The sequence below is a fragment of the Pezoporus flaviventris genome, unplaced genomic scaffold, assembly GCF_033815535.1.
Source record: "Pezoporus flaviventris isolate CSIRO_AGI_PZ_B2104156 unplaced genomic scaffold, CSIRO_AGI_Pfla_v1 ptg000047l, whole genome shotgun sequence".
NCBI lineage: Eukaryota > Metazoa > Chordata > Aves > Psittaciformes > Psittacidae > Pezoporus > Pezoporus flaviventris.
In genome coordinates this window covers 5,457,047-5,481,711 of record NW_026892595.1, presented here as the reverse complement: position 1 = coordinate 5,481,711, position 24,665 = coordinate 5,457,047, and the positions used below count along the sequence as shown (strand labels likewise).

The window sequence follows — 24,665 nt, the reverse complement described above, 5'->3', positions numbered from 1 at the left end:
ATTTCCAACTTTCGTTTCTTTTCATAATCACTGTTAAAGTTTACTGGAACATTATCATTAACATTCATTCTTACAAGAATACAGCAGGCAGTAACACAGCTGAGAGACATTTTCATTAGGGGTAGGTTAGCTGCTGCTCGCACTAGACATGAATTACTGTAAAAAGGTACAGAAACATCTTGTGGTCTGACACTGATAAATCTTCATGCTGTGATTGTGTGATGTTTAAATGGCATAATCTGAAACTTCTGGTAGTGGATCTCGCATCTTGGAAGCTTTAGTGTAAAAGCAGACGCAGTTATTACTCAGTGGAGTCAGCCTATACAATTCAGTCTTTATTTTGGCTTGAAAGCTATAAAAACTTCTGAACAGAAAGTATCCCAGTGCCTTATTTATTTATTCATCCCAGTGAATTATTTTAGTCCCAGTGCTTGGCACATCCCACGTTTTAGGGACATTAATGTACAGAAGTCTCAAATGGAAACTTTAGTACTAGATTTAGTGTTATGGTTTTCCAAATGTAGGATTGTATCATGGCTCCTTTGCATAAATTATGATCATGTAAAATAAAGTCTAAGAAAATGGATAATAATTGTGAGAGATTGCTTTCTTCAGTCTTGTTTCTTTGCTCTCTGTTCTTTTAATCTTTGGTTTTTTTCTTCATTTAACTAGAGACAGATGAGGGAGATTATCTTAGCTGAGGTGTCCATTTAACTCTTACCAGCTCCTGAGGAAATTATCACAACATAATAGTGTTTAAGGGAAAAATTTTGTTACTGTACATTGAAATGGCTAATTGCTGTTAATAGAGGGGAGCAACTCACCAGAGTAAAAGGGAAGTGGAAAGGCGTGAGGTACACTGGAAGCTGGAGCAATTAACTTCATTCTTTCTGCCAGCAGGAGAAGTAACATTTCAGGTCCTACTGGTACCATGGAGGTGGCCTAGGAGAAGGAGGCACAGCTGTGCTATTCTGCAGCTGCATCAGAGCCTACTCAAAGCCCTGCTCTTTAGCATCTCCCTGAAAGCCCTTCCGTTCCCTTGGGTCACCTGTGCTTCCCTTTCCTTCTGCTTTCCAGGCAATTGTTTTCTCTTACCTTTCAACATGCTTCATGGAAGGGTGTAGGGCTTAATCACTGCTTGTTGCTTGAATTCTTTTAATTCCTTGATAAGCACCTATGTGGTGTTTTTGTTGTCTTACACCCACCAGGCCATACCAGGCAGTCGCTCTGTAATGTCAAGCTGTGGGTGGAGAAAAAATGATAAAGCAGTTAAGTGATTTGTGTAGTGCCTGGTCAGTTGCAGTTTCCCCTGTGGCATGCCCTGGACAAGTCTGTTCTTACGTGAATTCCCTTTAAATGACTAAAAAGGCACGTGATGGACAGGGGTAAAGCAGTTGATGTCATCTACATGGACTTGTGTAAAGTGTTCGACACTGTCCCACATGACATCCTTGTCTCTAAATTGGAGAGACATCAATTTGATGGATGGACCACTCGGTGGATAAAGAACTGGCTGGATGGCCCCATGCAAAGAGTTGTGGTCGATGGCTCAATGTCCGGCTGGAGACCAGTAACGAGTGGTGTCCCTCAGGGATCGGTGTTGGGACCGGTCTTGTTCAGCATCTTTGTCGCTGACACGGACAGTGGGATTGAGTGTGCCCTCAGCAAGTTTGCTGATGACACCAAGCTGTGTGGTTCGGTTGATAACGCTGGAGGAAAGGAATGCCATCCAGAGGGACCTCACCACACTTGTGAGGTGGGCTGATGCCAGCCTCATGAGGTTTAACCATGCCAAGTGCAAGGTCCTACACCTGGGTCAGAGCAATCCCAGGCACAGCTACAGGTTGGGCAGAGAAGAGATTCAGAGCAGCCCTGCAGAGAAGGACTTGGGGGTGTTGGTCAATGAGAAAATGAACATGAGCTGGCAGTGTGCGCTCGCAGCCCAGAAAGCCAACCGTATCCTGGGCTGCATCAAAAGGAGTGTGACCAGCAGGTCAAAGGAAGTGATCCTGCCCCTCTACTCTGCTCTTGTGAGACCTCACCTGGAGTATTGTGTGCAGTTCTGGTGTCCTCAACATAAAAAGGACATGGAACTGTTGGAACAAGTCCAGTGGAGGTCCACGAGGATGATCAGGGGACTGGAGCATCTCCCATATGAAGAGAAAGCTGGGGCTGTTCAGCCTGGAGAAGAGAAGGCTGCGTGGAGACCTCATAGCAGCCTTCCAGTATCTGAAGGGGGCCTATAGGGATGCTGGAGAGGGACTCTTCATTAGAGACTGTAGTGACAGGACAAGGGGTAACGGGTTAAAACTTAAAACAGGGGAAGTTTCGGTTGGATATAAGAAGAGAATTCTTTCCTGTTCGGGTGGTGAGGCACTGGAATGGGTTGCCCAGGGAGGTTGTGAATGTTCCATCCCTGGCAGTGTTCAAGACCAGGTTGGACGAGGCCTTGGGTGATATGATTTAGCGTAAGGTGTCCCTACCCACGGCAGGGGGGTTGGAACTTGATGATCTTAAGGTCCTTTCCAACCCTAACCATTCTATGATTCTATGTGATACCTCATTAAACTGATCACAGAATCATAGAATACCAGGTTGGAAGAGACCTCAAGGATCATCTGGTCCAACCTTTCTAGGCGAAGCGTAACCTAGACTAGATGCCCCAGCGCCCTCTCCAGCTGAATCTTAAGTGTCAAACATTGGGGAATCCACCATGTCCCTGAGAAGATTATTCCAGTGGCTGATTGTTCTCAGTATAAACAATTTTCTTCTTGTGTTCGATCAAAATCTGCCCAGGAATAACTTGTACCTGTTACCCCTTGTCTTTTCCATGTGACTCCTTGTAAGAAGGGAGTCTCCATCTTCTTTGTAGCCACCCTTTAAATAATGAAACACAAGTGAAGCTATCTCTTTCCTTAATGATAGTGGTGGTTACGCAGTGGCAGTGATAGATAGCCTATGGTCCCAGGGGTGCAGGGAAGGAAGGAAAGTAATTCCACCAGATTATTTCAGAGATGCCTAAAATAAGAGTTTACTTAGTTCAGACTTTAGTCCGTTAGTGAATCGGCATCAGAGCTTTGGCGGTGCAAACTTACCCAACTTTCATTGTTCAGAAGGAAGGAAATAACATTTTTCTCATAAACACATTTTCAGACCTGCTCCCTGTGCTGCAGCCCACGTGCACTGTTACAAAAGCAGCAACTGTGTTGGTTTTCCTGTTTGTGTCACAGCAGAAGCTTTGATGCATGTTGCTCAGAAATTAGTTGCTACAGCACCCATCCCTCATCCTCTCGTGGTGTCTGTTTCTATCTCAGTAGACTCGTGAGTTGGAGAAACAGTTGTTTTTCTCTGTTAAAATTTTGCCATGAAACATTTAGCCTCATCCTTTCTGGTTTTATCCTGCCTAACATATTCTGACCACAAGTCTGAAAATACAGCTTGTTCTGAAGAATTGCAGCAGAGTTTGGTGCAGTTTTAGAAAGTTTACAGATGTGCCGCTGGAATTTGCTGAGGTTTCGTGCTTAATAATTTAAATATTGCTATTTCTGAAGATTTTATAGAACTTAGGCTAGAGCCCACTGGGATCATCTGATCTGACCTGCATATGAATCATAAGACAGTAACTTGCATGTAGTTATTATTAAATTGAGCCTAAATACTCATGCTGGACTAAAGCCTAAAGATGTTTGGCTGAAGCAACCTTCTTGAAGGGGAAAACATCGCAAAAAGTTGAGTGCATGTGCCTTGTTGTGTTGAGCTTCAGTGACTAATTATCCTCCCTTGCGCGCACACACACACACACACACACACACGCCCACCCGCACACACAGAGTTCATAATTAAGATCTTTCTGCTTTCATTTTCCACTGGTTTTGTTATGTTGTGTGCTAGATTAGAGAGGGCTTTTAGTACTTATTCTTCCCCTGTGAAGGAGCAAGTGAACTGCAGACACCTCCTAGTTTACCTTTCTCATAGCTAAATGGTTTGAACTCAGACTATCATTTGAAGGCATTTTCTGCAGTCCTTCAGTCATTCTAGTAGTTCTCCTCTACACTCATCTGAACTTTATTCTTATCCTACTAAAAAATCCATACTGAAGCTATTTCAGTGGTTTTGGTTTCAGTAATGCTTTTTAAGATATTGTTTTGAGATTTAAAATCTTGTCTGAGTTTCACCCCAGATCTGAAGCTGAATTGTTCTACTGTTCATTTCTTTTTATGTCTGTATTTGAATACAGTTACTGTGGCATTAGGAGCTAAGTTCTCGCATTGTACATGGTGAACCTCATTGTGGCCTTCTGGTGGTTGTCTTAAACTACTTAAACTTCAGCACAGTTATGTACCAAATTAAGTTATATGCAAAATCTACTTCTGACTTCCCTTTGCCTAACCAAAAATTAGGTTTAAATTCATCTGTATAGATATGCGCATGCGTATGTATACATGTGTTTATAGGCACACACCTTTGGTTTGTAATCCTGAGAAAGTGAAACCCCTGAGATTTTCAAGGTGTATCGTAGCATTTAGGTGTTTACAGGATGGGAGTTACAGTTTGCAAACTCAACAGCCCTTTAGTAATGAAAAAAGAAAACATGATCTTTGAACTATGAAAATCTGTAGGAAAACATTCCACATTTATTTAACTGGCAGGAACATCTGCAGTGAAAGATCTTTGATTCGGACTGTCTGTGAGACGGTGACTTTTTCTTAAAAGCTAATTTTGGAGTGCAGGGTAACTGCTGGAAGAAGTAGCCACTTTAAACCTGTCCTTTGTAATGCTGTGATGAGTCATAGAGCAGACTGCTAGCAATGGAGAAAATTTTTGTGCAGATTGCAGTAACTGAAATTCTGGATCTCATTTTCCTTTCTCTTTAATAGCAGATGTTGCTTTTCTGTGTTTAAATCTCTCTTAATCTTTGAATATTCCATTCCCAAATGGGTAAAACTTTCATATTATGATTGGTTTTCATGATACTTTTAAAATGCTCGAAGGAACTACTGGTAACATTAAAGCAGTATGAATATATTATTTTCTTTAGGATGGAGGTTACCTTTTGATGGAGAATGCCCTTTGGTGATGAGTTACTAGTTTCAGATATTTGTGATCTCTTTGTTCTGTAACATGGTTTCTAGTGACAGATTTGTGAGAATTTTTTTCCATATTCAAAAAGGCATTTGTCTTCAAGTTGTACAATAAATTAAGACATTTGAGATCAACCAGAGACAGAAATCTTATTTGTGTGTTGTGTAGTTTCATCCATACTGCTTCTGTATGCCAGCAGTGGAGGCCTGGAGTCATATGGTCCCACAGGTAGCCTGTGGGATAATTGGATTTGCCTAATTCTTTTACCTGGAGTAGCTGGGAGTGATTGAGTTGCAGGTACAGCGAGCAGTCAGTGCTTTCTTCTGCCTGCAAGTCCACAAGGCTTATGCTGTTCCTCAAAGGGAGGGGGGGGAGCCAGCCTCTCTCAGCAGCACTTTTCTTCTGCTAGCCACCTCACACTGGGTAACCTGCCCTAGTGGACTTTGCCACAGCCCATACCCTCTGATTTGTGTCCAGGCAATTTGAGAAAGAGGGATGTGTTTGATGGCTGCTGTTGCTGGGGTTGATGTGAGAGATGGGATGTGGAGAACAGACACGTAGTGCTTTGTGGGGTTCAGCACAGGAAGGGAGCTGTGGTCACTGACTGTCAGTGGGTAGCTGCCTCTCCCAAGATGGTTCAAAATGCCTGGTCTGGCTTCGGCAGCTGCCGAGATTGGGTTTTGCTGGCCTTTCAGCTTCTGTCAGAAGAATAACAGCTTATCCAAGAGGCAGTGCTTTTAGGTAGTTCTTGCTTTTTTTCCAGAAAGACTTTAAGTCCTCTGTTGGTTTACTGCTTTTGCATAATAGCCTTTTATAACACAGGAATCGTAAATAGTTGCAACTTGACTGCAAGATGTGGAAATCGGTTTTCTTTTCTTTTCAGCCCTGCAAGCAGGCTGTAAGCCTGTACCAGGTTGTTACAACTCTCTGAGCAGACAATTTTCTAGGCCTGAAGGAACATTTCTCTTGTTTAGGGGCAGTGTTTTGTAAGCTGAGTTCAGCTTCATATTGCTGGGCCTGTTTTGATGACTGAATTTGCATTGCTGTACCTCAAAAGATTTGTAGAAAAATAATCTGTAGTGGTTAAAAAAAACCAAAAAGGGCATTTTTTGTTTATGGTAATGTGTTGTGCTGTTTGATAGAAGATAAAGAGGATGATAAAAGACAATGCATTTTGCCATTTAAAAATGCTGATTACTTAATGAATTGCATGTTAAATTCAACTTAATGGAAAAATTATCTTGAAATGGAAAACAATCTTTACCAGCACTATATATTTCATGATTTTTTTATTCTCTATAGCCAAATAAGATGCAGAAAGTACCAGGAAAACATTCTTTCTTCTTCACAGTGCTTTCAAGTCAGAACTCCTAGTATTAAAATGATATTCCTAGAATCTTCTTCAACCTTGGCTGCAAACCATGGTTTCTGGGAGGATCAGAATTACTTTTCCTTGAAATTCTTAGATTTCTTTTCCTTTGTGGCTTTGATAAGAGTAATAAGAAGCTCCCTTTCCAACTGAATAATTGCTCTTCTGTGTTTCTGGGTTGTTCTTTGTAAGAAGATCTTGTTTATTCCGGAAGTTACATCCAGGTAGCAGCAGCATGTCAGGCTGCTCATCTCATGGGTTGCAGAATGCAGGCAGATGAAAAGGAAACCAAGAGAGCATAAGGGGGAAAATACAAAGTGTGTTTGTAGAGAGGTATTTGATCAGGAGAAAAAAAAGCAGGAAAGTGGAAGACGTCATAAATTGGTAAATAAAAGGGAAAAGGAGAAGAGAGTATGGTGATGGATAGTGAAGGAACAGGGAAAGCTGTAGGCAGAAGACCTTGACCCCTGAGCAGAAAGACTTACTTTTTGTTTTCATAAAACCTGAGGCTTAATTTACAGTTTTGCTGAGCTTTTATAGAGATGTGAAAGGGGAGTGAGAGAAATGTAGAAAACCTGGGATAATCACAGAAGGTAAACATATCAGTGCTTGTATGCAGTCTCATATAAATGCTTGTATCAACTGCAAGAGAATTTATTTTGCATCAAATGCAAGAGAGTGTAAGAGAACTAATGTTGAGATAGCCACACTGGGAGAGCAAGAAAATGCGAAAATGATGTGCTGTTTTTAGTAGCATGCTTTCAAGTGGATGCAGGCATGTAAGTTTTGACAAACTGGTAGTGGTGTGGAATTTGGGAACAAGTAAATTCAATGATTTTGACCTCAATAGGGAAAATATTCATAGAAGTTTCTATAAAGTGTGATAGATTTGAATCTTTAACCTGGTAAATGTTTTTTAGAACTGGTTTGTTGGTTTGGGTTTTTTTTTTTGGAAGTTGTTACAGCAAGGAGTATGTTCATTTGTGAACTATGAGGAAAGTTCCAAGTTTTTATAATCTTGACCATTTGAAACACTGTGGCCTGGACTTTTTTAACATTCAGCTGCAATAACTATTTATTTTAATCACATCTAATCTTAGAAACCTGTATATCTACAGAGGGTTGCATATTTGTTTTGTGATACTTAATTCTTCTATAATTATATATAACAAGCTGCGTTCCTGTGCTTAGCAATGGCTTTGGGGCATGGTGGGAAGAACCTGACAGTAAATGGATAATTCCTGACTTCTTGTGTGCAAACTTCTCAAGCTGCTTTGTCTCTTTTAATGCAAAAGCAGCCCTTAGAATTGAAGTCTAATCCCAAAGCTGTGTTGATGCAAATGATTTGCATGCCAAAAAGAACCACTTGTGTGACGAAGGATTAAAAAGTTGGCTTCAAGATATGTTTTGTTTTACAACAGCTGCCTACGTATGTAAATTTGGTCTTATTAAAAAGAATGAGAAAATCTGTGTATGCCATTGGAAATCATAAATATTTTTGTGTTTTTCTTTCTTTTTTTCCAGATTTGAACATGGAATTCAACCCATCAGATCATCCACGAGCCAGTACGATATTTCTCAGTAAATCACAAACAGATGGTAGGTTACTGAATTTATTACAGTATTTGCTATTGCATTTATCTCTAACCCCTTTGTTAAAATGCATGGGATTGTCTTTTAATATATAATTCTCTTCCCAAACAAAGAGGCTTTTATGCATCATGTTAAGAGTTTAAAGAATCTCTAATTATTTATTTTGTCAGACCAGTAGTAGAAAGTGCAGGTTTGAGTTCTGTCATGCGCTGAAATTGTAAGTTCCAAGTAGGTATGGTATCAGAACTACAGATATGGATAAAGCCTAATATAACTATATTTTAAAAATGTTTTCCTTGAATCTGAAACCAAAATTTCCTGTGTAACTCTTTTGTTTTTGAAAACTCCAAACACTAGGACAAGCTTATGGGAAATGTGTGGAAAGTATTTTCTTCAGAAAATGCCAGTTTACATTGACTAAGAAGACAGTCCAGAGTTTCCTCCGAGGTAGCTGATACTGTAAATATCATGAACTCAGTACTAGATTTTAATAACAGAACAACATTCCACCCAAACTTTCTGTCTTCTTCTTTCATTATGGATTCGATATAATCATATATTTGCCTGGAGATATTTTTTCACTTGTAGACAAAATGATCTCTCTGGAGTTATATCTCCTAAGCAAGCCTCTTGATAGTAGAATAGAAGCCATTTATTCTGGTTTATTGATTCCCTGTTGAACATGTATGACATGTTGTTTTAGAAGTAGATGAATAATCAATGCAAAACACATTATTTTCTACCAAGACTTTCAAAGCAATTCCTACATTGTAATTCTGATTGTTCAGTGTGAATTCTTTGTCCTTCTTTTGCTGCCTATAAATGCCATTTTGATTTACATAGTAAATTCCAGTGTCAAATATATGACTTATAAATACTGTAGTTTTCACTTACTGTATATTTCTTGCTAATTTTTGCACAAGACTAGAACAAAGAGGATATACATTTATGTCCTAGTTGAAGAGTTAATTCTGTGAGTACCTCTGTTGCCCTTCAGTTGTACTTCTGAATTCAGCCCTGGTTCTGTCAATGCCTTATAAAGTGGGTTTTTCGTATTATATACCATTTTAACATGGTTTGGTAGTCTGTAAATTAATGATAATTTTTCTGTAGTACACTGTATTATGAACTTTGATGTCTATATAGTGTTTTGAGACTGTATAATCCCATATGGATGCTGTTTCTTGTTACAGCTTGTTGAAAAGAAGGACAAAAAGAAATCCCAAGTCCAATAATTAAAATTTTGACCACACCTGATGGTTATTCTCACTTGTAGTAATAATAATGGTTAATTTATTTCAGTATGGGGTTCACCATAAGCGTTTTTTAAAATGACGGTTTACAGCCGTGCAAAAGCTGGTCTGTGAAGCTTTGTTCTAGCTTAAGAACAAAGAACAACTCATTTTTGAGCAAGAGAGTGAATTTAGGGAAACAGTATGGAAATGTTATCAACGGGAGTGTAAGATCTGTTCAGCTATCCTTGATAACAGTGGAAAAAATCCAAAGACTATTTTGCCTGTACGAAAGAAAAAAGATTCTGTAAACGTTTCTCTACTGATGTATTGCCAGTAAAACATCCCATTCTGCTGGGACAACTCACAGTAGCAGATATTTTACTTAGCTGTACTTTGGGCCCCTTATGGAGCCAAGTGAGCTGTTGGAGTTACCACATTATTCATGGAGGTTGCCTGACACCAAAATGTAATAACGTGCTTGTTAAGGGGAAAATATAAGGGTTGTTTAGGATGTGTAGGGTTGTACGCTGACAGCCAGATGGAGTCTAAGGGACCCCTACAACTTCTTAAGACAATATAGAAGAGAAGAGCTGAGCTGGCAATATTGAGAACACCTTGTAGGCATGTAACTACCACTCTCCATCTTGTATAGTGATGGCCTGGCAAACCTTCCTGTTGACTGTGAGTGAAAATATTTCTATAGATAAGACCAGCAAACAATTGAAATACACAATGGATAGTTGAGGGGCATCAGGTCTCAAGGTTTTATCCAGGATCTGGCTGTGACTCTTGAGTGTCTATCTCATGTTTTTAAACTGGGAAACGGCCAAGTCTGTTGCTACATGCTGGGGCGACTTGGCAACATTACCTTCAGGCAATTGTGTGTATGGCTTTCTAGTAGCCCTGTACTCTCACAGCCTCACTGGTAATCACTGGACACAGTAGTGTCCTGGAATAGGAGCTGTGCTTGAGCTGCTTGTAATCAACATGTGGGTGAAGAGCAAGCAGACTACCCCAGATACAATGAGATGGGATAGGCTTCTCTGGATATTGAATGGTCTGAATTTCCCATTGTGCTTTGAAGCTCGGATGCAAGTCTAAGCATCTTAATTTGTCCTGTTTTTCTTACTAGTCTGCACCCTTAATTACCTGAGAGTTCAATGACTCTGTAGAAAAGTTGAAGACACAATAAATACTAATTTGACTCCTAACTAAAGTAACTTTTCTAAATGCTTCCAACTCTGTGGGAATTTTCTAGGTGCTGAATCATCATGAGTAATTCTCCAGGTTCAGGGAGCTAGTAAAGAATTTCCCCTTTTTTTTTGTCTTTTGTCACTCACTTTTGTGAGTGCTTTATGCAAGTTTTCCCTTGTTTGCTGACTTTGGCCTGTAAGTGGGGATGGTCTAGGGTACTGAAAAGCTGTGCACTATTTATTTAATGTGTGCTTGTGGTTAACCTGGGGTTTACAAAACTTAGCACTCTAATAATGTAACATCCTGTCCTTTTAATAGCAAGAAGGCAATGGTTGCTACTTCAGGGTGCTGATAATGGTCTTTCTTGAAAGTGGGTTACAGCCGTCCACCTCTCCTAACTTACATTAGGCTTTACACACACAGTTTACTGGCTGAATTTTTCAGTATTGGTGTAACAATGGGTTTCAGGCAAGGAGGATCTTGAAACTGTATTTATATAGTGGATAGAAGTGAATTAACCTGCACTTACTCTTTCATGTTGACTGGGAACAGTCTTCTGTCTTGAATAAAACGAAAAGAAATGTTTTGAAACTCCCAAAATGTGAGACATTTCGATTGATGTAATCCTCAAGGGTTTTGGTCTTTGATTCTGGTACGGGTAGCATTAAGGTGGTATATAGAAATTGCACAGAGTTCCTATTACAGCTCAATGAAGAACACGTATATACATAAATACACGCCCACACATACGTATGTGTGTGTATTTTCGCACTCATTTTTATTTCAAGATAATACATCTTCCTACTACTGCAGAAGTTCACTAGTAACAGTTGAAAGTGCCTGCAGAATAGGAACAGGTCGTTGACCTTTAAATGAGGAAAACTAAGACAATTTGGCAGCATCTCGGTCTCTACTTGAAGCATTCCAAAACTTTCAAGTTTTAAAATGTTAGTAAGAAAGTAGAAGTTTAATTGTTTAAACTGACTCTAAATCTGTCTAGCTTCATTTTCTCAAAACCCTGTGCTTGAAAGCCAAAAGTTTGAAGTTGCAGTTAGGAAATTATATTACAAAATGATGGTTAGTTATAACACTACAGTCCTGTCTGCTGAAGTCCACACTGTGCTGTGTGAGCTGTGCAGAGTATTTTTAGACTGAAGCCAATGGAATTACCCCTTTACATTCATTTTAGCTTGGCAAAACTGGCCTTTTGCCTTGTGCAATAATTGTCTTTCCCTTGTTTAAAGACAATTATTTCCCTTGTTTAAAGGGCGGGTTGAGTCACAAGGGAGAGTGGCTGTGACAAAATTGGTTTTTTTGCTATGCCCAATTTCCGATTGGCCTATGTTGTGGAAAGAGTTGAGCCTTACACTATGGCAGAGTGGGCCAGAAGTGCAAAAGCACAGCTGCCGCCTTGTACTGCCCTACCTGAGAATCCAGGCTGAATTTCTGTTGTATGGGGAAAATAAGGGAAAGGAGGTCAACATGTTGCTTGGAATAATGTGCAGCAGAAGCAGTGCTTGAGCAGGGAGAAGTGAGGGGTGTGTATAAATACATTACTATAGGCTTCTGGAGATTGGAAATAGCAGATGGGAATGAGCTATGAGTGATGTTCTTTTGTAAATACATGATTTCATGGGGAATTGAGTAATGGATACAAGGGAAAATACAGTCAAGAAAAAGTAAGGTGGGGAAAAAAAGTGATTAAAATGGAATTTGGAGTGTATGTGTAGCCTGTCTTTATAGGATTTTGTCCATTAGAACTTTGCATGTGGTATAATTGTGATTAAAACACTGTTAAATACTTAACTGTGTTCAAAATTTCATGGTTAATAGGTATTAATTTTCAGTTATGTACTCTTACGAGGTTTACACGCAGCTTATCAGAATTGTTTACTACCTGTATATTGCAACATGCAATACCAGACAAATACTTTGGCTATTCTTAGAAATTAATATCTACCATCATTTTGGTGTTTCCTTTTCAATTACTTCAGTCCTTTTCTGGTAATAAATGCTGTAAGGGGAACTAAAGTGTAGTGTAATGTTTTAGCAGGACTTAAGGTAGTTTAACTTTTACTAGGCAATCAGAATTTTCCTGCTGTTCCTGTTTAATTCTGTTTCTTATATAATGTCCGTAATTGTGGATCTGAGCATGTACTAAGTGACATGGCTAACATCTGTCATGTGTGATTCTCCTTTCTGCTCCCTGGGAGGAAAATTATGTAAGGATTTTTAAAAGTTTTTTCATATTTTCTTTTCATTTTATGTCTGCATTAAACACAGTTATTTTGCAGTATTCACACATACAGCCTTGTTTATGTGAGATCGCTTGCTTATAGTAAATCATGAATAACTGCTTCTCATCCAACAGGGAATGGACAGGCTATCCCACCATTATGAGCACTCTTATTTTGCTAAGTGTATTAGGTTGCACAGCTTTCAAATCATGGTATGCCAAAGTGCATTTAATCACCTACAGCATGAAACCATTTAAATCCTGAAGTTTGATTTGTGTTAGTTGCCTTCAGACTTGTATCTTAAATGCTGTGGTATTTTCACTGGAACAGAGCTCCACAGGCTCTCCATGGGGTGAGTTAATGGGAAAGTGCTTTAAAAAAATTAAACAGAGTATATTTAATCAGCTGTAATAAGCATTTGCCTGACAATTAAGAGTTTATATGTCTATCTCCCTTTTGTTGCTGTTTACTTTCTGAATATTTTGGCTAATTGTGGCTTTGACTTGCAACCTTTGCTTGTGGTGACTGGTTCATACTCGCCAAAGTAATATATTTTCATGCTTATATGTAACATCAGTAATAGTTTCAGGCTTGCACTTGATAATTATGGAAGGCAGTGGTGTAATGCGAATGGTTTCAAGGCTCCTCTATGGGAGTTAGTGCACAGTAAGCTATGATGAGAATTCGCTAACTCCGTGGTGTAGCTGTTTAGCTGCTTTCATGCCTGTAGTGTAGGCCACTTTGCAGCAAGGTACCTTGCACGAAGACACTGGTGGCTCAGAAGTACATACACAGAGAGCTGGTGAAGGATGCCTAATCCATTGCTAACTTGGGACTGTATCTTACCGCATATTAACTTTCCCATGCGGACCAACGCTTGCTGAAGTACCCAAATGGATGAGAATTTTAATCCGTCACCACACTAGTGAGCGTAAATGTCTTTATGCGTGCAGATACATGTTCTTTCTGTGTTTGATATGTAAATATATTTGGTTAGTGTAAAAGCAGTTATAATGTTGCACATAGATAGCCTCCTGTTCTTTTTATTATAAATGGTATATAAGAAACTTAATCAGGAAAAATAGTCATGTAATATTTCTATCATATTTTGTGTTTTTGCAGTGAGAGAAAAACGCAAGAGTCTCTATATAAACCACGTAAGTGAAAATGCCTCGCTATGCAGCTTTCTCCTTGTTGTCTATATTATACAGTAAATAAGTTATCACACGTGATTTCTATACTGGTGAGAGGGTGCTGATGCTTCAAATGTCCCTTCTGCATCAGAATCCAGAAGTATAGGTCTTGGCTATTGAGTTAGTGGAATGGTGGATGTCTTGAAGACAATATCATGCTCACAACCAGTGTACATAGGTAACTGGTACCTGGGACAAAGAGCTGCATACATCAGTGTCAGTTGTAAAATTATTACAGAGCTCTCAAAACTTTAAAATGCATTTGTATGCAAGTTTGGTTTGACAGAGAGCCGCAGCATTTCGTATTTACGCAGAAGTTCTGAAGTGCCTGACCAATGTTGATGCCAAGGTAAATGTGGACTGACATGTGCTACTTGCTGAGTATGAAGATGGGGGTTTATTATGCTTGTGTAACCCAGGCATTTTTCAGTTCAGTTCTCTTCTGCTTGAATCAAATTCATGGTGAAGCTGAGAGCAAATCCTCTGTAGCCTGCTTTGGACCAAGCTCTTTGCCCCAGTTAGTATTGTTTGTACTAACAAACAATAGTTTGTTAGTACAAAGAAGCACCTGGAACCAGTGCATTTATCAGTGTGTTAAACCTTGTGCTGAAGTATCTGGAGTTACACCTCAGTAAGATTGAGGAGGGAAAGAACTAATTGTCTCCAAGTGGTATTTGCATTTAGGGTGAAATGGAGAGTTCTCAAAACTCTTCTCTATCTGTGAATATAGGTCGTGATTTCATGAATCATTTTAAAACCACTACAGTTGCTGAAAGAAACGGCTGTGATTTATAGGGTCTGTCTCCCTTTGTGCTGGGCAAATGTTTGTGCAGATCCAGGTAAACTGGATTGGGGCACAAATGCAGGCATGGCTAAAAGCTAAAATGGATCTGCTCCTGTATGTGATTGCACCCTCAGAAAGGGAGGGAGGGGTGAGAAGGCAGGACTGCTTCGTTTGTTGGCAGAACTAGTTTGTTCTGAGTGTTTCTGCAGTTAACTGCCTGGCTTCAAAAGCAAGCTGAGATTTTCAGTTTCCCAAGATTTTGAGAAGTCATGAGATACTGAAAGGCTTATAAAAGCCTTAAAGCTTGCCCCACAAGTTTAGCAGTACTTCTCACCTCCTGTTCCCCTGTGAAACGCTTCCATTGTTTACGGTACCTGTGAGGGTGGCTTGCAGTGCAGTTGTATTGCTATAAAATTACTTGTAAAGCTATTGCACTGGGTTCCTGTAAATTTAATAATGTGTGCTCAGGAACTTCCAGCATGCTTTGTAGCCTCAGACTTGAAAGGTTCCATGCAAAAAAAATAAATATTTAGACATTGCAGAGCAAGGTAATAACTGAATTTCTGTCACAATCTGCCTTGTGTCATGGATGAAATTCTCACAGGTCCTGAATTGTTTCATGTCATATGAAAGATGTGTTCTGCATTAGGCAGGTTGCAAGTGGATTCCTCTGGTGGATTGAACAAAGATAACTATTAACACATGCTGCTGGAAGCACACTATTGCAGTCCTTGGTATAAAAGATTTTTAGGCAATGGTGGCTTGTGCAGAAAAGGAAAGGATGATCAGATCATATCACTGAAATGTTGCACTGTTGGGAGCTCAATGTAGCAGCTTGTCCAGCTGATACCAGTGTAAACTTCCCTCATTAGTCTGGTTTACTGCTATCTTAAGTCTGACTTCTTTCTACTTACAAAGCACTTCTAAATTACAAGGCTAAAAATAGCCTTTACGAAGCCAAAGTCCTTACCGTGGCTTTTTCTCTGTGTCCCTACAAGTCAGTTAAATTCTTTAGCCAATGCTCATAGATAAGGTATATTTTCAAATGTGGCCTGTGATATTTAAGTTACTTCAGCAACCTGTGAGTATTCATTCAGCACCTCCGAAAAATTTAGTCTGCTAAAGCTGTTGCACAGACTGGTGATCATTTTTGAACTGGTTGCTGTGGCCTTTAGCTGGCAACTGTGTTTAGGTTTGTAGACTGCAGGGAACTATTTTAATTTTCCTAGAGAGCCTTGTTTGAGGACATAGTTAAGTTTAGCAATTGTGTGTGGCAAACGATGGGGAGTATTTGCATGATAAGTGAATTTATTATATACCCTATTAGTTGATCAGTTCTTTTCCATCATTTTTCAGCATGTGCTGAGTGCATTTGTAACAGGAGCTATTCCTACTCATTTATTTCCCTGTTGATGTGACTGCTTGGTCCCCATATCTGCTCTAGAGGAAGCAGGCCAAGAGGACCTAAATTTTGGAGCATTGTTTTGTCTTCTTTTTGCAAGAACTCCTCACAATAATGCAGTGCTCTTCTCTTTTATGGTTTTTCCACAATGTCATCTCTTTTCTAAGTCCTATATACTTATTTTGCTTTTGTGATAAATAACCATGATAAACAACAAAACATTTTTATCCTTTTGCTCAGTATCTGATTGGTTATTTTGCAGTCATTTCCTGGGTGATCAGGGAGGCTGGCTAGTAAGAGAAGTGTCAAGAAGTGCTTTTTCTTATTAGTGACTTGCTGAATTCTGTGTAGCAACAGATGGGAATAGTAATTTATACAAGTTTTGAAAAGTTACCTGTGAAAACAGTATCAGCTCTTCCTCATTTACAAGTCCACTTTCTCCGTATGATCACACCATTGTTCTTTTCCTTTCTTGCTTGCTTTTGTTTGTAGAGTGTTTTAATTGGGTGACTATTTGCTTTGATCCCCAAATACAAATGACAGGTTCCTGCTTTTATTTATTGTGTTGTCAAGGGCTGGCAGTTGTCCTGTTTCAGATTCACCTTGTCCGTAGGTGTGATGGAAGAAGCCAGCAGCTGTCTGGTTTTGGGTATGAAGAAGGCAAGGGGAAAGGGAAGTCAGGAGTGAGAGGGTGCTGTGGAGAAGTCTTTCCACAGAGCCCAGGGAGAAAGATGACAGGTTGGGGATGGTGCTGGATCCTTTGTATCCTTGTAGGTGCCGGCAGTTATCTATCTACCTACCTACTATGTACTTGGTGGTTTTGCTTTCTTTCAGCGTGGAGACCTCATAGCAGCCTTCCAGTATCTGAAGGGGGCCTACAGGGATGCTGGGGAGGGACTCTTCATTAGGTATTGTAGTGATAGGACAAGGGGTCATGGGTTAAAGCTTAAACAGGGGAAGTTTAGATTGGATATAAGGAGGAAATTCTTTCCTGTTAGGGTGGTGAGGCACCGGAATGGGTTGCCAGGGAGGTTGTGAATGCTCCATCCCTGGTGTTCAAGGTCAGGCTGGATGAAGCCTTGGGTGATATGGTTTAGTGGGAGGTGCCCCTGCCTATGGCAGGGGGGTTGGAACTTGATGATCTTAAGGTCCTTTCCAACACTAACTATTCTATGATTCTATTTTAATTTCTAAACATTTGCAGCAGACTCTGCTTCCCCTTCCAACTGAACTGACAGTTGCTGTTTTTTTGTTTCGGTTTTAGTGTTGCTTCAGTGTGCGCTTGCCTTTTCTTTTAATCTGCTTAGTCAAGCTGCTCATGGGGATAAAGATGCAGACTGAGATAGAGGCGTTTCCTTTTTCAGAGAGGAGAGATTGCATCAGTATCTCTGCCTGTACAAGGAAAGCAAACAGGAAGACATGTTTTATGTTTTTTGAGGGTGTGGGTGGAGAAAAGAGTGAATGTTTTATTATTGTTTGCAGTAGCTACTTCTTTATACCTTGTGATTATTTTTTTGCAGGGGAAAGGAGCAGAGTAGGGGTGGAAAAGTTGTTTTCTCTATCATTTTTTTCTAGAAATTTTCCCTTTCAGAAAGTGCTTTCCTCCCTTCTTGACAAGATGTGCTCTTAATGTTGAATCTCTGTTCATGAGCTGTAAAAATAAGGGATATTTTTTGCACATTGGAATATTTCTGGGGGAAGATAGGGTGGGAAGGATAAAAGAGAAGAAAGATAAAAGGAAGTAATATCTCTCTTCTGCATATTTTTACTTTTTTTTTAATTCTGGAGACACTTCATTAACCTTGTAGCCACAAAGCTTGCTTCCTTTCAGCATCATCTTTAGGGATCTGGACATGACTTCCACTGTCTGCTACTTGACAACTGGATGTTCAGATCCCAGCAGACTGATACTGTTTTTTATCATTCCAAGTGCAAAACCTAACATGTGTATAGACCAAAACTTTTTAGGCATTCTGGGGAAAAGTTCCTGGGCATGTAAGTGACACTGTGGTGATTCACATCAGAGGAAGTTTCTTCCCAGCAGCAGCCCAACTGATGGAGACTAGTGGAGAGCAGAGGGGTAGTTTGCTGTACATGGTTTGGCAGAAGCAATTTCTGTGAGCCTTTTTGCATGCTTGAAATGAGGTATGGTATTTACTTCTGTATAGCTCCCAAATTTTCATGTCAGATTGCCTAAAGAGGGTGTCCTGCTTCCCTATTGTAAAACTACTAGACACGTGACTGGTAATCAAACACTTTCAACTAGTGATTATAAGAGTAAATAAGATACATTCTGAAATGGGAGCATAGTTGGAAAATCAGTTTACTCTGTGAAACATGCGAAGCATAACATAAAATGTGAGATGTTGTTTTAAAGTGGACTGCCTAAGGCTGGCTGTTGTAAAGGCTTAAAATTGCTGTCCAATTTCCTTAAGATATTTTAATTAACATTCCTTCCTCAAAGAGAAGAACAAGAGAAACTGGAAGATAGATTACAGACTTCTCAGGTGCTCTTGAAGCTCTCCTAGAGATTGCTTAATGTGGGCTTTGCTCCCCTCCATAGCAAAATCACAAAAAAAACAGGTCTAGAGAGGGTCTTTATATGCCATCTGGCCCTATACTTATGCCATTCCTAACAGATGCTGTTCAAGCTTCTTCATGCTTCCAATAAGTTAGAATGAGCAGGTTTTCTTTAATGGCTTACCTAAACTTACAGTTTGAAATTACTTTTTTTTCTGGTATGTCAGCCCCTTGCTTCTTTTCCTGGCCTCTAGGGCGATGAATTGTACCTCTTCTCTAGCCTTGAGACAACAAGTTATATGAAATGACAAACTTTTGTAGGGGGAGGGAAAAAAGATAACTTTTGAGGTAGAATGAGAGCACACAGGAGAGTTCTTTTACAAGGTTGCTGTGCAGTACTTGCTGTGCTGGGAGCCTAGTAAGGTCCCTCTGGTCAAATTGCACAACAGTAGCAATTATGTGCTATGTAAATATAAGCCTTTGAGCTGCTTTTAGTGTTCAAAGAACTATTTAATCTTTCAGGTTTGTAAAGCAGGGTGCTTTATCAGTGGTTTAGTAGGGCCTGTGTGTGCCGCAGAAGAGTTTACCAATGGTTGCTGAGCCGCCCAAGAGCTTGGTGGTATGCTGACATAGTTTTCTGAAGTTGATGTGAGTAAGGGCAAGTTTTGAGAGCAGAATACTTGCAAGTACAGATCTAGTCTAAGGCATCATTTTTAGACATTATCAAACATTGGTGAAACTAATGAACTGGTTGAATCAACTAATCAAGGTTGAATCATGTTATAGACTAATGAGGTACAATGAGTATTACTTAAGAGTGGTTGGACTGGATCTTTTTTTTTATTGCTGTAGATGTTGGCAGAGAAAGGTAAGCAGTTTCCACTAGTTTTGATTCAGGTGAATATATCCATATCTAGACACTAAATGTAGACAATTATACTGTAGTATCAAATTATGCAAGATGGAAATAAATGCAGAGCTTTGCAGAGCCATGCAGAGAATTATGTGCATGGCTTGCTTGATTTTGGAAGCACTTTGGTGACCTGTAAAGTCATGTTTCTTCTGTGAAAAATGTCAGAATTAAATCATGTCCTGAAGCAATAGAAGATCCATCCCCAAGATAGGAACCTCCCTGTTCCAAGTCAGAAGCAGTCCTGGTATATTGCTTGTTGTTGAAATTTGGATTCATGTGTACTTCTGCATTCCAGTTTTGCCTATTAGGATTTTGGCTAGCTTCTAACTGCCTGGAAGCTAATGGGCATGTCTCCACAGATGGGTGCAAGCAGGCCTCAATCTTTCCATGGGGTGAAATACTATTTAACAGTACCTCTTAAAATCATGCAATAACGTACACCTGGTTTGATGGAAGAAGAGACAATACTGTCCTTATTTAGGACAGAAGCTGCAAATTATCTTTTGATGGGGCAAGTGCAAAAGAAGACTGAAAAAGGCAGAAGCTTCTCTGCCAGACTGGAAGCTGACTGGCTGAGAGCCAGCTCTGGTACAAACGCTGTATAGCTTCATTAGGGAAGTGTTGTGCCCGATGAACACATCCTGCTGAGCCTCAAGGCATAGTGCCATACTAGTGTTGCTAAAGAGCTTCCAGGGCAGAGCTGGCTGGTCCTTTTCTAGTCAGTTTTGAGTATGGGGTTTGGTCAATATGCACTCACTCATCTGTTAGATGTTTCTACCCCAAACCACCCTAGAATGACAAATTTAACAAAAGAAACAGTAACACTTCCCCTTTCCCCACAAATTTAGTTTTAATTTCTGAGTGATGCTAAAATGAATGCTGAGAGAACCTCATCCTCTTGTTCATTCTCATTGCCAATTAGTTAGGAATTTGGTGTGATTCCTTTCATATCATAGCAGGTATACGGAAGGAGTTCTGCAGAGCTTGCACGATTTTGATGGCAAACTAAGCCATTCTACTTCTGAAAAGATGTATTTTATGTAAACTTCAAGTAAAGCCTGTTGTTTGTGCATCTTGAAAGAAACATGATTTGGAAAGTTGGTAAGTTTCAGGTTGAAGCTGGGAGAAAAATAAAGCAGTGATATTTCCTTAGCACTGGTGCAAGAGGGGAAAACTGCTGTTTTTAAGAGCTAGAAACACCTGGCATTAACACAACTACACTGAATCTTGATCTCTCAGGGTTTGTTCTCTAAGACATGTAAAAGCTTACCAAGTTATAAAGCAATTTTTTCCATTATAACATCTTTTCCTGTAAAGAAAGAAATTTCACAAAACAGCTGTTATGTACTCATTGTAACCTATGCTGTCAGCATTTCTTAATGAATGTCTGTCTTTGAAATGAGAAAAATAGCTGCTTCTGAAATAAAGAGCTACAAATCGTCCCTCTAAAAGAAATCATAAAATGATAGAAAATTGGTCCAGAATTCATCTCAAGAGGTCAGTCAGTGTGGTTTCTTTCCTAAGAGCAGAATCCTGCATCTACACTATTCCTGGTATATGTTTGTTTTACCTTTTCTTTACAACTTTCAGTGATGGAGATTATATCATTGCTCAAGTCACTCAAGCTATCCCTGCTGTTAGAAAAAGGTGATGGCTGGGTTGGATTATTTTTGCTATCACCTCCTCTCTCACTTTCAGGGCCAATCTTAACTTTCCCTAGTTTGCTAGAAGCCTGCTCTTTCTTATCCCATCCACGCTGGTCATGGAGAGCAGCATTCTCTTCTTTGCAATTCCCTTCAACATAACTTAAGGCCATTGCTGTTGCATTGTTCTGGAGAAGACCACTCCAGTCTTTCATTTTTTCCTTCTAGATGAGTTTTTTCAAACCTCTGATGAATTTTGTCCTTCGGGAATTGTGTGACAGATGAAGTCAAGATTCTTGCTGAAGTTGAGAATTGTGACGTCTACTGAATCTCAGCTTGGGTACAAACATATTAATACTTCAAGTTAAAATACACACATAAAGTGAATCCCACTTCATATTAATTAGGTACTTTTAATTTGTAAATATTTGTTAATAGCAGAGATTGTCAAGGCTCCACACGTGCGCTATGCTCACTGTCACATTTGCATACGAAGGTTTACAAAAGGAGCTATACCAGCCCTTTCATCCCCCATGTCAGCCTTCATGGTGGGACAGAACCTGAGAAGGTTCCCATTAATATTAGAATATAGAGCCTTGAGAAATTAGCCAAACCTTTCTCAGCTGTTCCGATCTTTCTCTTAGATCCTCTCTGACTTGTCTAAATGGGAGATTTTTGTGATCCGCCTTGATGAATTTGAAGTGAGAAGGCATTAAGCTCCTGTACAATTTTGGGTGTGGACTTATCCCATTGAAATGGACACAGAACGGGGGGGTTCTCTGTAGGACAGTGCTGAATACTGAGATGATGCTCAGAAACCAATTTGATCCTTTGCAAGGATGGAGAAGGTTCCTGTGCAGTATTTTGTGGAGGTTCAGAAAGGCATATTTGGCTGAACTGTGAGACTTAGCTCTTTTCCAGCTCAGTCAAGCTAGACTATGAAGCTGAAGGTCTTTTCCAGTAATTTGGAAAAGGCAAAAAACCTCTTACCTGGCATACCATATGGCTGTACTTGGACATCAGAGTAGATGCTAAGAATGTTGATCTATGGATAGATTACTTATTCACATGGCACAAATGTGTATATATATCCAAGATAGTAGGTTTACACTTGGCACCATTCTTCAGACTGGGAGAGGTACCCCTTCCTGCCAAGTTGTTGTGAACAGAAAGTGAGGCATGAGACACCACGTATTTTTCTGAAGTGTGAAAAGTTCTCAGCCTAACAGAGTGTGATGTGGGCTGAAAACCGTGGAGAGTTCTGTGATATGGTAGTTTCAGAAATAAGGTGTGTGGCTGCAATTATTGGCATGTGTCAAATGTAAATGCTGTTTATCTAGGAAGATTTAAATCTGACAATGGTGTTGCTACAGAGTTGTTTTCTGTTTTTTAACTCATGTTTGCCTTGAACAAATCTAGTCCATTTGTCTTCTGTTTTATGTAAACCTTTAAACTATGTTTATACTTAAAATGTAGAATTAAAACTTTCCATATGCCTTTTTTAATTTTTTTAATATCTAGACATCCCCTTTTTTTCAACCACTAAAGTCTCATTTTCAGCTGTTTTAAGTTGCTTTGCCTTTATCATGCCTGCATAAGGTACTTAACAGACTAATCCACAAATTCAAACTCAGCTGTGGTAGAACAAAAGCTATTAAGTCACCACTCTCCTAGTACTTTTCTCTGTATACATCAATGCTAGATAGTACATTTTGTCATGAATGCTTCCAGTGCTTCTAAATGTTCTGTTTGATGCCTTGCTTTACATATAATAGCTTGGTAGGTTGATGGATTGTGAGCTTCCCTAGTATCATGAAATACCTTTCCAAAGTCCTGGAGGATTTTTGAGAGGGGAGAATTTTAATTTTCCCACTAAACTTTTCACTTCCAAGAAAAGCAGTTCAGCCTGTGATTCCATCGGTCAAATGAGGGACCTTGATAGAATCTGTTGGTGAGATTTCACATAATTTGAATGTTCTGTTTCTACAATTGTGATAGTTTCAGAAAACAATTTAATTTTTTTTTCCAGTTGACAGAAGACTTTGCATGCTCCTTCACTCATAGCTGGGAAAAACAGAAAGATGACTCAGATGCATGTAGGTTTTACTGTTCTCTGTCTAATGAATGCTGCTAAGGAGTCTGCTGCCTATGGAAAATTAAGCATTAGTGAGAAGATGGGAGTGCTGGCACTTTTAATAATATCTGTTCTGTAAATTAGGGGAAATTGTACTGAGGTAGGAGTTGCAGGACTGTAGCCTGGAGACTCAGTTGCTCTGAGCTGGTAAATGCCTGTGGATTCCACTGATGTTATTGACATTGCGCTCCACTGAAACAGTAGAAACAACATTCATTGTAAGGCACGTAAAATTTCCATGTCAGTGTGCCAGCTGAATTTTAAACCTATTCTGTTGTAACTTAAACATGTAATTTGTTGCACTTTGACTGGTCTTAACTTTCCTGACACAGGCTCTTGTTCAAGCTATTCACTAGCGTAGGTAAAATAAGCCAGGATAAAATCAAAGAGCATTAATGACTGTGACGGCTATTAGCTAATATGAAGAAACTATTCTCTTTAGACTGGTGGTTGGTTGGCTGCTCTGAAGGAGCAAGGAGCTGAAGGAGAAGCTCTCTCAACAAAATATCTTCAGAAATAAGTAGTGTTGTCAAATGTCATTTTGTGGCTGAGCTTTTCAATGTTTTTATGTGGTAGTGCAGAAATACAGTTTAAATCTGTGGAAAACTTTTTCTATTAAGAGGTGTTTCTTTTTTATTTGTATATCCACTTTCTCTTACGTACTTTGATGTATTTTCTTCGTGTCTAATAACAAACTATTCTTGATGAATTATTTTTTCTGAGTTTTCCCTTTTAAACTTTAGATGTTTTAGTAGTCTTACTGTAAAGATCTCTTTCCCCTACTTCATTTTGTTGGGGTTTATTTGGGTTTGGGTTTTTTTTTAATTCTCTTTTCTCCAAGCATGGTTTTGTATCTATTTCTAAATCTGTCTTCGTTGTTAACATGATTTCTTTTTCACTCTTCCACTTACTTTTTTTGGAATGAGGACAGAACCATAGGTCTTGTTCATCTTTGCTTTCTAAATATATGTATGCATTTGAGTAATTCTGCACAAAAATTTTTGCATTGTTTTGGGGAAGGAGGGGTGGAGGCCAGTTTGGGACTGGAAAACATTAGTCAAGGCACAGGCAGGGATTGTTGTGACTTCTGCGCTGGTAATTATTTCTGAACTTTCTGAGCTGCTTCAGAACATGATCACATTACTGTGTGCGTCGTTGAGAGAGACAGAAGTCTGTTTTCTCTGAATTCTTACATCTCCTCAGAAAAATGCTTTGGTATTACATAATTGCCATTGTTCTTTTGCATGTTTTTCATAGCATCCTCCTGGGCAGTTGAGAAGGAAGTACAGTTCCTGCTCCACTATTTTCCTGGATGACAGCACAGTCAGTCAGCCAAACCTCAAGTATACCATCAAATGGTGGGTTT

The 24,665-nt window shown here is 39.4% G+C and overlaps 1 protein-coding gene across 4 annotated transcripts in view; it reads left to right on the top strand.

Moving 5' to 3' along the window:
* CCNY (cyclin Y) overlaps positions 1-24,665 on the top strand; it is a 120,168-nt gene that overhangs the window by 65,146 nt on the left and 30,357 nt on the right. The window contains exons 1-4 of one of the 4 annotated variants that reach the window (XM_061468085.1): positions 7,983-8,050; positions 13,002-13,062; positions 13,833-13,867; positions 24,557-24,657. In XM_061468085.1, the coding sequence (XP_061324069.1) occupies positions 8,048-8,050; positions 13,002-13,062; positions 13,833-13,867; positions 24,557-24,657 (200 nt within the window). In that variant the 5' untranslated portion in view covers positions 7,983-8,047. Of the gene's footprint in view, positions 1-7,975; positions 8,051-11,640; positions 12,696-13,001; positions 13,063-13,832; positions 13,868-24,556; positions 24,658-24,665 lie in introns of those variants that run through there. The other 3 variants (XM_061468084.1, XM_061468086.1, XM_061468087.1) reach the window with 3 other exon arrangements.